The 12,602-nt window shown below is 36.4% G+C and overlaps 1 protein-coding gene across 7 annotated transcripts in view; it reads right to left on the reverse strand.

Annotated features, from left to right (window-relative positions):
• Positions 1 to 1,386: 1,386 nt before the first annotated feature.
• Positions 1,387 to 12,602, reverse strand: part of TIAL1 (TIA1 cytotoxic granule associated RNA binding protein like 1) — a 37,034-nt gene continuing 25,818 nt past the window's right edge. For 5 of the 7 annotated variants that reach the window (XM_025169469.2, XM_007432690.4, XM_088132670.1 and 2 more), the window contains 6 exons: positions 11,974 to 12,069; positions 11,807 to 11,891; positions 10,884 to 11,007; positions 10,515 to 10,654; positions 9,600 to 9,691; positions 1,387 to 9,188 (listed from right to left, as the gene is read on the reverse strand). In XM_025169469.2, coding sequence (XP_025025237.1) covers positions 9,136 to 9,188; positions 9,600 to 9,691; positions 10,515 to 10,654; positions 10,884 to 11,007; positions 11,807 to 11,891; positions 11,974 to 12,069 — 590 coding nt within the window. In that variant the 3' untranslated portion in view covers positions 1,387 to 9,135. Of the gene's footprint in view, positions 9,189 to 9,270; positions 9,692 to 10,514; positions 10,655 to 10,883; positions 11,008 to 11,806; positions 11,892 to 11,973; positions 12,070 to 12,602 lie in introns of those variants that run through there. The other 2 variants (XM_007432688.4, XM_088132669.1) reach the window with 2 other exon arrangements.

Genomic DNA, 12,602 nt, shown 5'->3' on the forward strand with positions numbered 1-12,602 from the left:
CCACAGAAACCAGGAATTAACTGCATCTAATGTAAACTGGGCTTCTATAATAATTTGCAACAGCCACTCTTACTATTTAAAATACTGTACACATGACAGTGAAAGATAATATGGAAAAATCTAATCCATATTCCAATCACTATTTGGATTAGTTTATAGAATGTTTACTGTCTTTTTCTGAGACAATTCAGCTACAAGGTATTTGTAACTGTTTCTATAGTTAACAATCTCTGCCGATATGCAGGCATGATGAGAATAGTCAGAGCAGGCTGAAAGTAAAACATATCTCCTTTTACTTCTGGAAGATTTAAAATCAGACTATCTTGACAATTTAACTGTTCATTGTTTTAATATCTTAATTTATTTTAGTTTAGCTACTTCCCATTTAAGATACAAGATGGTTTCATAGAAATATCTTGCATTGGAAGCTAGACCACTTAATTACAGTTCTGCTATTTTTATCCAGGTTGGCTTCCCATGGCATCTGGTGGGCTAGTGTGGGCATAACATGCTGAAGATGATACCTTGCTGTGGCTCAGTACAACAGAGTTTTATTCTGTAAGTATACTTTACTTGACAGGTTTAATAAAACTCAAATACGTAAAATGTATTAGCCTCCCCTGCCACTCCCCTCTCCTCTCCTCAAAACCAGCTTAGGAGTCTGCTTCCCTTTGAACTCTTCACTCCAATGCTGTCTCATAAACTGCTTTTGCAGACAGTTCCCAATTTCAAATGAAGTAGCCACCCAACTCAGGAAGGGAAGAGCTATTCAAGAAAAAAATAAATTCTTGGATACAAGAAGTTTCATAGCTCTTCATATCGTGGATATAATACTATATCCTGATACAAAGTGGTCAGATTGCTTCAGGTAGACTTTTTAGGAATGCTAAAGAATCACGCTAGATCCCACTGTGTTTTGGGGGCATGAAAGGCAAATGCTCAGAAGCATTTAAGTCTAATTCTGGATGTAGGACACCAGAAATCAGACTTCAATCTGAAATGCTGTTAGATCTGCTATGACTAGCCCTCCATTAGTTCTGGAGGTCTTCTCAGAGGCTAGCTTAGTATTTGTTAAATGACATGAATTAAGAACCTTTTCTAACTGAAGTCTGCTTTTTGCAGTCCTCAGCCCAAGATCTTGTCTGGGGTAAAACACATGAAGATCTTCCATGCAGCTATGTACATACATGCAGTCTACTTCTGTAAACAAGAATATGAAAGTTGCTGTCCTAACTCAGTGCTCTCCAGAGATCAGCAAGGGAAACAGTGTATTTCCCACTTACTCCCTCATCCTGCTTCAGATGAAATAACGGCATAATCGGACAATGATTCAGTAAGGACTCTTTTTTGTGCAATATAACAAGATTTAATATTTATTAATAAAACACAGTTAAAGTGCCATTTGTTACATACAGATATGGAAAAATATGTTACTTGCAAAATATCTATAATTTGGATTGCTAATGTCCATAATAGTAAATTCTAATTACTAGGAAGCTAAAGTATGAAGAAGAAAGCCTACACCAGTATACTGAAAGCCTTAACTTGTATGAAAAAAAATTGTGAAATTACACCATGCAGTTATAGGGAGGGAGGGGGAGGGAGCTTAATACTACCATTTAAAATATCTAAATCTTGGATTTAGGCTAGAGGACAGTAAATGCTCCTTTCAATGGAGCTTTATACCCTTCAGCCACTTGCTAAAGAGAATAATCTCCTATTTTGGGGTAATGCAGCTTACTCATTGGGGCCTTTTAGAAAATAGATGAAACTTTTTTTTGGTGGGCCTCTAGGGAAGTCAGATACTACGATACGCTAACATCCCATTAGCTATAAGTACATGAGAACAGAAATCTTTTACGGTTTCCCTGAACTAAATTCAATATGGCATACGCAACAACCTAATTGATGCTATTTCCAAAATTAAGCAGTGCTTCATCATTCCTGGACTTTGTAATTAAGTATCACTGAGCATTTCTGAGGAGGAAGTTTCTGTATTCACTTTGTACCAGGTAGTTTGCATGGATTTTTTTTTAGCATGTTCCACAATTTAAGAGTTAGGCTGGATTGTAAAGGCTAAACAGTAAGTCATCTGAATGTAGGTTATGTTTCAGTAACACTCGGATGAAACATATGCAGATGTAAAATATTTAGAAGTATAAGAAGTTATAAAAGCTTCATTTTTATTTTTTACTTTAATATACAAAAAGAAGAAAAATGAAGACTACAAAGACTTCATATGAAAATTTTGATATGCTTAGAGGAATACATGGACAGAGTACTAGCTATTATTTTATGTACTTTCTGTCTTGACCATTCATTCTTCCATGACAGAATTCTCTTGTAGCATGCAAAAGCTGCATTTGTATGAAGTTTTTGTTTAATGCATATAGCTAGATAATTCAAATGGTTTTAATAAGTTCCAAACTTATTAAAAAGTACCATTATAGATAGCTGTCCTAAATTCTACCTAAACATGACGCTTTGTAGCATTCTTGCTTAATGTGAAGCCATCTGCTTGCAGTAGAATATGCGTTCTTTATTAGGAACATAGAAATGGTCCCCATAGGAAAACTGTGCAAAAACATCATTTGCATACAGGCCCTTCTCAGCATGTAGTTAGATACCTTTCTTTTTCCTTGAGCAAAAATGGAGAGTTCACCACAATATTTGGATGAAAAAGATTGTATATGTATGTGGATAAAAAGCAAAATACTTCTATCTTGGTTGATATACTCCAGCAGAATAATGACACCCACATGGAACATAAATGCTTTAGATTGCTGGGAGAAATACTTTGGTTTTAACATACTGAAAAGTAATCTGTAAGTTATATTGCATACAGAAAACTAATGAAATTGTATTTGCTTGACAATCCATGGTTGTTGATTGCAATTTTAGCTCAAGTTATTCCATGAACTCTTGGTGTCATGTTTTCATCACCATTCCACATCTTTATGGCATGACATAATTGTTTTTGTAGTCTTCAGAACAGGTTCACTATAGAAGTGAAACAATGTAGCATCAAAAGGTCTGACAAAATGCTTTGAAAGAGAGAAATGTTACTACTACCAAAGGCATTGCATGTTCTTTTCAATTCTTAAGTATAAAACTGTCACAAGTACTTAAACAGTTTTGTACACTGTGTATAGAAGTGTGGCTAAGCTAAAATCCCTTCACATTGCAAGTACTGCTCTTTTCAATTCTTGAATTATAAAACTGTCACAAGTGCTTAAACAGTTTTGTATGCTGTGTATAGAAATGTAGCTAAGTTAAAATCCTAGAAAATTATAAATAAATATGTATAGGGTTCAAAGTACCTAGTCATGGAAGATGGCAGTAGCTGACCTCACTCCCTTTCTTTTCACTTCCGTTCAGCCTCTACAGTAGCCCTGAAAATAATCCTTGCAGAGTCAAGGGAAATTGATTGCACATGGGAAGAAACAGAGAAAGATAGTTTTTTTCCCCCTCTGCTCACCAATGACATCATCTGATTTTCAGTAAGTTTTCCCTTCTTCTCAGTCCCCTGCACCACAGCACATCCTACTAAAGTGTCAAGTAGACTGAACAATAAGAGAACGTGAAGGAATGATTCTGAATTTAAAGGATTAACACTCTGAGACAGGATGATTTAGGCACTTAATCATTAGCAATTTCTGTAGTATTTTGTAATAAAAAATAGCTACTAGAGCCTTAGAGAACATAAAATAGTGTTGTACTTAAATTTAAAACACCTGGAAACAAATTTGTCTAATGTAACACTTCTGACATTATATGCCTCTCAGAGTCAGGATGGAGCTGGGCAGCTAATATATTTAATAAAATATTTATTGCTATATTAAATTTGGAAAACAAAAATAAAATATTTGCAACTTTTTCAAAGCAACTGCTAGAGATATGTAAACCATTTTAAGCTTCAAGCACAAGTTGTGAGTTTTTCAAGTTGACATTTCCTTGTTCAAAGTTTTGTCTTGACCTCTGAACAAAACATATTGGTTTCATTCCACATTCAAAGACAAAATAGAGCCATTTCTGTTGCTTTGAATGTTCAGTGAGGCTTGAGTCCTATGACTGGCTTGCTTTTTTAACATTTTTATCTAGAATAGCCATGAAGTTGCAAGGACCAGTCCTATTTCTGTTGCCATTGGTTGAGATAATGTGAGGCGAGAAGTGGGACAGGAAGAAACAGAAATCAGTTAAGCGTGCACCCAGAAATAGATACTGCTGTTGCTGTATCTGACACAAATTTGTTTCACTTAAAGAGGATGTTGATCTGCATTTAGAAACAATTCTGGATGGCTGATTCAAAATGAGGAAAACTGCTCCCAGTAGCCTAGTAAGTAGAAGTAAAAGCTTTACATATATTTATTCATTTATTTGATTCATACTCCATCTTTCATCAGCAGCTCAAGATGGTGTACTTAGTGCTTCCTCCTCCCATTTCTCACAACAATAACCCTGTGAGATAGGCTAGGTTGAGAAAGTTTGGCCAAAGTCACTCAGTCAGCTTCCATGGCTGAAGGTGGGCTTAGTTGATTACGCCACACTACCAGAGATTACTGACTTCTGATCAGATAAAGAAAGGACATCTACAATTCACCAAATGTATTTTACTAACAAAGGAGAGATAAAAGTGAATCAAATAGCTCTACAGCAGGATTAATGCAGGAAAACACATCATATCATTTCATCATTACTCATTCTGCACTGACAGATGTGCTTAGTAAGTGGAATATTACAATGTCTTTCCTCAAATAAGAATGATGGCAAAATATTGAATCAGACCACTGTAAAAATTCTCTGCTGGTACATACTTATCAGAGAGATTAGAAAAATCAGTTTAGACTGGGCAATGAATAAGTCCTAGCTAGAGATTCAATTATGACCAAATCAGAGTCCAAATTCACTGATGCCTTACATACATACTGAGGAATGGAAAAAATTTAGACCAAACCATTTCTGGGGGTCAGAAATTCTGATAGGCACAGATCCAGGCACTACGTAACAGTTGAGCCACTTTTGTCCTGAGCATTTTGTATGGCAAATGACTCTGAGATGCCTAAAAAGATAGCCTGCTCACTATGTATTTATTGTCCACTTATGTTTGGCTGGTCTCTTTCCTGGTAGGTATATTCACAGCTTTTTTAAAAACAAAAAATTGCTATGGAAAAATAATTTTTAAAAATGATTAGTGTTGGTATGTCTTGTGCTTCACTGTTTTGTTGTTTTGACACAATTTAGCTGACCTTGATCTTGAAAAGATTGGACCTAACTTTTCATTGAAAATCAACAATAAAACAATTACATTTTAAACCATATTTTTAATAGAAGGGACAAGCTTGCTTAATTTTGGAAAATTTCTGAAATTTGGGTTTAATTTTTGAGACACATTTTTTGTTCTAAATCTATTTGGGATTGGTATTTGTACTTTATAGCAGCAACTGAGTTCAATGTTGGCTTGTTTAGGAAGAGCAGAAGTGAGTTCTGACAGAGATTCAGCCACGAAGCTTGTCATGAAAAGCTGTAGCCCTATCAGAATCTGCTCCAAGCTCTGCTTTCCACTTTGGATAACTAGCCGCTGGTTTGTCCAGGTGAGCAGGAACAGCAGCAGCTTTGTCTAGAACCTTGTCAGACTGTACTCTGGGCTTTTCCTCCTGCTTTGCTTGGACTAGCTGATAACTGGCTTGTGTAGGCAGAACAGAAGTGGTTCTGGTAGCAATCCTACTTTGCATGTACATCATTCCCCCCAAATTTGTGATTCCCTTGAAATTTGCTTGTGAGCCCACATGACCCACAATTTGAGAATACTTGCATTAGGCACATACAAAAGTGCATGCTGTGTACTGTGCATTACCCACGTGTTACTAATGTTTAAAAAAAAAAAATCCCCTCTCACCCCTATGGGTAGTATATGTCTTCCTCAATCTCCGGTCCTCTACCAGAGGCCTGGGAGTTTGAGGGTTCTGTGCAGTATCTTAGCTGTTCCTAGTTCTGCACTCTTCTGGACAGAGAGCTCTGATGTTGTTCCTGAAACTTGTTGGAGCCACCCTCCCAGCTTAGAAGTCACAGCCCCGACTGCCCCTACCACCACCACTGGGACCACTTTGGCCTTTACTTTCCACATCATCTCTAGTTCCTCCTTCAGTTCCTGGTACTTCTGTTCTTCCTGATGTTGCTGTCACTTGGCACTGCTACATCTATCATGACCACTGTCTTCTGGTCCTTGTCTACTACCACAATGTCTGGTTGATTGGCCAATACCTGTCTGTCCATCTGGATCTGGAAGTCCCACAACCTTCTGTGGAATCTCCCATCGGAACCTGGGAGGATCTAGCCCATACACTGTGCAGATGTTCCAATACACAATGCCACCTACTTGGTTGTGCTGTTCCTGCCTGCATCTTACACCCTGCCACTATGTGTTGGACTATCTCTGAGGCCTCTCTGCACAGTCTGCACCTTGGGTCCTGTCTAGTGTGATAGACCCCTGCTTCTATGAATCTAGTGCTTAGTGCCTGTTCTTGTGCTGCCATAACCAGTGCCTCAATGCTGTCTTTTAGTCAGCCCTTTCCAGCCACTGGTAAGATTTCCCAATGTCAACCACCACAGCTATCTATCAGTAGTACATCCCATGCAGGGTATTGTCTTGCCATGGCATTTCTTCTGCTTGAACTTCCTCCTATGTCTGCTGTTACCTTAGTCATTCTCTCAGCAGCTCATCTTTGGGTGCCATGTTACTGATGTACTCCTGGATGCTTTGACTCCTAGAGCGTTGACACTCACCAGACCCTGCCCGCCCTCTTTCTGGATGGTATAGAGTCTCTGGGTGTTGGACTTGGGGTGGAAACCTCCATACATTGTGAGGAGTTCTGGGTCTTCACATTAGCAGCCTCCATGTCCTCCTTCGGCCAGCTCACTATACCCACAGGGTATCTGATGACTGGCAGTATGTCTGCTGTGTGGTCCGCTGGTAGTTCCATCCCATCAGTCGTAACTATTTTCCCTCTCTTTACTACCATCTGGCCATACTTCTCCAGTTCAAATGACATCCCAATGTCTTCATTGTAGATCCACGTCAGGTGGATCAGCGAGTCAATGTCTTGTTCACACTTAGTATACAGCTTGATGTCATCCATGTAGAGGAGATGGCTGATGGTAGTTCCCAATGAACTTTAAGCCCTAAAGTAATAGTATCTCTCTCATTTGTTTGTTGCTGAATATTGCTGTTAGGTTACCAGATGCACAAGTGTACAATGTGCTTGTGTGTTTGGAAAACAGAAGCCAAACCAAGAAGCTAAGCTTCTGCAGCTATCTGTGCAGGCAGAATGGGGAAAAAAGCATATCCTAAATTGTTGCTTCCATTATTTCTTATGGAGATTTAAACCCTTCTTTTAAAAAAATACTCTTTGACCAACTTTGCTATGGGTTGGGGAGCAGGTAGCAGTCCGGATAGGCTGCTATCTACATACATTTGTAGTCCTCAACTGAAAAGTGAGGGATCAGCTTGTTCCAGGTTTCCACTGTTCGTGTATGATATAGCAATCAAACTATTAAGAGTTACGTTTTATGCAGAACACTCAAGGTATGCTACGTTTTGTTCCACTGGAAAACAAACCAACCTGGAATAGGTTGGTTTGTCACCAGCCCAAAACAAAACTTTATTAATAGTTTATGCATACCAGCAAAAACTGTTTTGCAAAAATTGCCAAAGATCATCATGCAGACATAGTAGACTGTTCATAATTACCTTTTTAATCTTCTTAGCCTCAAAGCAAATATAGAAATTCATAATTCCTAAAAATATTTTACCCAAATTATAGATCAGTAAATTGAATGCAGCAGAAAAATCTGTGGTAATAAATCTGTGATCAATTCAATTGTTCAAAAAGAAAGGGATATTAGTTTAACCAAAAGAAAGAACACTTGGAATAAACAAACTCTTTCTCAATTTGTGCTAGATCTGTAATGTAGTAGATCTTTAATAGTGATCTATTAAACAATACTTTTCTACTCAGAAACTAACCAAACATATATACTCATACATATTTTACTGGAACTAGAGTCCACCAGAATACAAGTCTCTTTTTATTAATGGCACATATGGTTCAGCTCAGTGAATTGCTCAGTGTGCAAATTCAAATATGAGTCATTTGCACCACCTAGCTGACACAGATACAAGTACTGTGTACCTATCTTACATTCATTTTCAACTTCAAATTTATTGTATCCATCAAGTAAAAAGTAATCCTCTGTAACTTTTTACCAACTTCATGATTTATCCCAATAATATTCAATCCAAAACAACCTAGCTTCAATACAAATTTGTGAAAAGCAAGCCACTCCAAAAAAAAAAAAGTTAAGTATAATCCATAAGTTGTATAGTTGTTCCAACTGCATTTCTGTTAAGCATATGGGACATTGTTAAAATACCTTATTTTAGAAATTCCTCAATCTAATTAAAAAAATATTTTGGCTAAATATTCCGAGGCTTAAAAAAAAAACAGTATCATTTTTAAAACACTCAGGTACTTACAGGAGCCTTCAAGCTACAAGGTTGTCACCCTCATTATTTACATAGTAAGTAGCATAAAGTAAAATAATTCAGTTTTGTGGTTTGGAAGGAATGATTTATTGATTTAAAATTAAGGCTTTCTGAATAATTATTATTCACTGTATATACCGAACAGTTTTGGAAGTGTCTGGTGCTTTCTTGTTATTCTACTGCAAAAAAAGCAGAATAAAGTAATCGTTGCTCTATAAAATTGCTACCTGTGTCTGAGCATACCTTTATAGCTCTGCAGCTAGTAATGTAAAGGGACAAATATGACTGGTTAAAAACCAAAAGTAAAAAGGCACCTCCAAATTAAATGCAACTTCAAGCAAATTATATTTGAAAAGCTGTACTTTGCTTCTAGATGTGAATGGAAGAATTTGATAGAACTACAGATAACAATGCTTATCAGCCCAAACCAAAATATTTACACCAGATTTCAGTTTCTTCAAATATTTAGAAAATTAATTTAAAAAATATTTCCATGAACATATCTTCTGAATGATGGCTCTGAAGTTAATGAAGAATATATTGTTGCCTTTGATGCAATGTTTGGTCCACAGGAAAACATCAGGATTTAATGTTCAATTAAAAGCATCTTTAATGTAATTTTTCTCAAATCCTGTGATATAAAATGCTGAAGACAAAAGAAAATGGAACGGATCTGAGAACCAGAATGTTAAGCATTTTTCCCAACATACCAAATTGTGCAGTCAGAATTGTTTTCAATGACTTTATTTTAAATTTTGTACATAAAGAAAACCTGTCCATATCCATCATGAACAAAACTTAAAAAGGCATAACTGGAAGATATTTGTGTCCTTCATCAAAGCAAATGCTATGCTAAAGGTCCAAACATTTTCATTCTTCAAAATAAATATTCTTTCTCTCTCTCTCTCTCGCCTCCCCACCCCACTTTGCCCCTTTCCCCCTTCCCTTCCCAGCATCTATATTTCAGGCTTCGGAAAACCACTGGAAATGGAACCCTATCTTGAAATCAGACTTCTAAGCAGAGTTCTAGCTCACTGTGTTTGGTAACTTGCCATACCATAGCCAGCCTGATTAGGTATTACAGGAGCAGCTTGTCCCTGGGCAGGCTGAGCAGCAAATCCACTCATCCAGGTGGCAGATGGGGTTTGACTAGTTGAAGAGGAAAAGAAAATCGTGATTATTCTCATCTGTTCCAATTTTAAGCACAAGAGAAACAAACAATATCCACTGCTACATGATGAAAATTAATCCTTTGCATTCCTTTAATCATGACAGAAATATTACTTTTATTAATGAATTTATACAGCATTTCCCAGAACTACCTCTCAAAACAGACTAGCTAGCAGGATTTTTTTTCCCCACTGCCTTTGGTAAACAATTTATTCAGAAGAGTAACTGAAAGCTACAGTAGTATACTGGGTAAGGTACAGACTCGGATTCAATTTTTGCATCTCATCTTAGAGTGCTGTTATTGTAAGAATTAACAAACAATTATTCCATGGATGCCACATGAAACGTAGAGTGGGGTAAACTGCAATTCAAAATGTTTACTTCATTATAACAAATTTAGCTATGACAATTCGAATTATAAACAGCTAGATTAAGCTGTAGTAGTCAGGTATTTGCATTTTCATCTTTGATTCAACAGAACACAACTCACTGAACTTATTGAGAAATATGTGCATGTTAAACTAGTGCAACCCATTTTGTTTAGATTATGGCTGTATTCACACAGAGTGTGCAAATCTATAGTTCACTGCTGCTCGTTCACATAGCATTATAATTAATGCTACTCTATCAGTCTCCCTCCAAAAGTTCATACTTAGATGAAAATTAACACTTTACTTTAGAAACAAAAACAAGTATTTGTCTTAACCAAGAATAATACCAAATGAGGCACAAGCAAAGATCAGAGTTCACACCTCAGGAGAATTATATATGTAAATACCAATTTCTGAACTGAACTACTTACTCAACGCCAAACCCTTGCTGATTCCATGCTTGACCATACATTCCATATGGTGGCACTTGCCATCCATTTGTCATATATTGCCCATATTGTTGTGGATTCCCATAAACTTGACTCCATTGCCCCCACTGACTGTAATCCACCTATGGATTTAAAATGATTGTTTTAGATAAACAGAAAGATTGAATATTAATTAGTATGTGCTTACTACAAAAATGGAGAAAAAGCCAAAAGTACTAAGTTCTATGTCTAAAATTAAATTCCATGTAGGATTTTAGTGCATAGGATTCCATGCACTGATTTCACTGATTTGGACAAATGCACAGAGAGGATATAGGAAACACAACATTCTACTGCTAACCCACCAATTACCTGCTGGAAGTTTTTTGTTGTATCTGGTGATTCTTTACCCCAGTAGCATTTAACAACATGGCCTTCAATTGTAGTTCCATTGACTGAAACAATAGCATGTGCTGCACTTTCATGAGTTGAAAACCTGAGGAAAAAACGTGGGTATGAAGTGAAATGTTACTAGCTAAGTCCTGCTCAAAATACTGTAGGATTAGACTTATAAGAATGAAACAATTCATTTATCAATATAGTTTACTTTATCAGGAGAAAATACACAGGGGAAGACACAGTAAAAGGCTATCAGCTAATGTTTATCACCAAATGTGACATATGTACTATCAACATTCATGGAACTTAACACAAATATGTCCTTTCTTGAGGAATATACAAAGTAAATTTCAACAGTGAGAACGTAATTGCTTCAGTATATGTAGTTATCTGCGAGTAATCATCCAGCGAGACTAAGTTCAGTCTTTAAGGAATCAATATATTTAAATTCTTGAAAACATAATTAGGTATGCCACTTACTTTTAAATCTTATTATAATTCCATAATTTATTTTAAGGCTCCACTTCTCTTTCTTTTTAACATATATGATTTGGGCAATATTTTCCATATTTTATTCTGTAAACACTTTATTTAAAATATTTCTACCCCATACTTTAGCCAAAAGCTTCCAGAGTGGTATACAGATGAACAAAATGGGACAGTTCCTGGCCTCAAGCTTATAATCTACAAAGACACAAACTTAAAAGAAAAATAAAAGGATGGAGAAAAAAAAACTCACCAGAAACAAGAAACCTCTGGCATAATTTTTTTTAATGTTATATAGATATTATGATTGAAAGTAATCTAGATGTATTGCTGCAATGGCTAAAATGTAGTTTGGTGTTGCCAACATTGTACTATGTTAAGATCAGAGCAAATAATAATAATTCTCCTACCTCACAAAAGAATAGCCTTTAACTGGAAAAGCTCTCGTTTCCATAATTTGCCCAAAAGGTGAGAATGTCTGTCTCATCAACTGATCTAAAAACAGTAACATTTGTGTTAGTCATGTGAGCATTCAGTGGTTCACTAAAAACGTTGCAAAGATTAATGTGATTCCTACCTGTTAATCCAGAGGCAATTCCTCCACAATAGACAGTACAGTTTTTGGGGCTTGACTGATTTACTACATCCTCAAATCTCAGTTGTTTTGTGTTGTCTGCAAAATACAACTCTTTCAATAACTTTTTTTCAGTTATTTCCATTTAACGAATGTACAACATGTCACAATATAGTAAAGAATAATATACAATCAGAGTATAATTTATTATATGATGCTAGCATTTCCTTACAAGGAGAGCTGCCTACTATATTTGGATGTAATCATGTAAGCTAGAAAGTCGCTACATTCAACACTTTTCTAAGTCATCAAATCATGATTTGGTAGTTCATTCAAACTTCATAACTAAGATATTTTAAGTATATGTATTAACAAAACACTGAAAACTTTTAAACACAGCATAAGGAACAACAAAATCAAGAGTGAACCGAAATGAACAGGAGTAGGCATTATCTCATGGCAATAAGGGTGGCAAAACATCAGGGAAGAGGGTCCCCTGTCATGTAGAGGGCTAACTGGCAGCCCTATTTAAGTTGGCCCAGGCCCTCTTGGGTAAGGAAGAACCAGGGAAATATTTGCAGGGTCACTATGAATACTATTCTAAGAACCTGTCAAATTAAGTTGCTTGGTTT

The sequence above is a fragment of the Python bivittatus genome, unplaced genomic scaffold (assembly GCF_059951505.1).
Source record: "Python bivittatus isolate LINGU-HERP-01145 unplaced genomic scaffold, Pbiv_v1 ctg000980_np1212, whole genome shotgun sequence".
Classification (NCBI taxonomy): Eukaryota; Metazoa; Chordata; class Lepidosauria; order Squamata; family Pythonidae; genus Python; species Python bivittatus.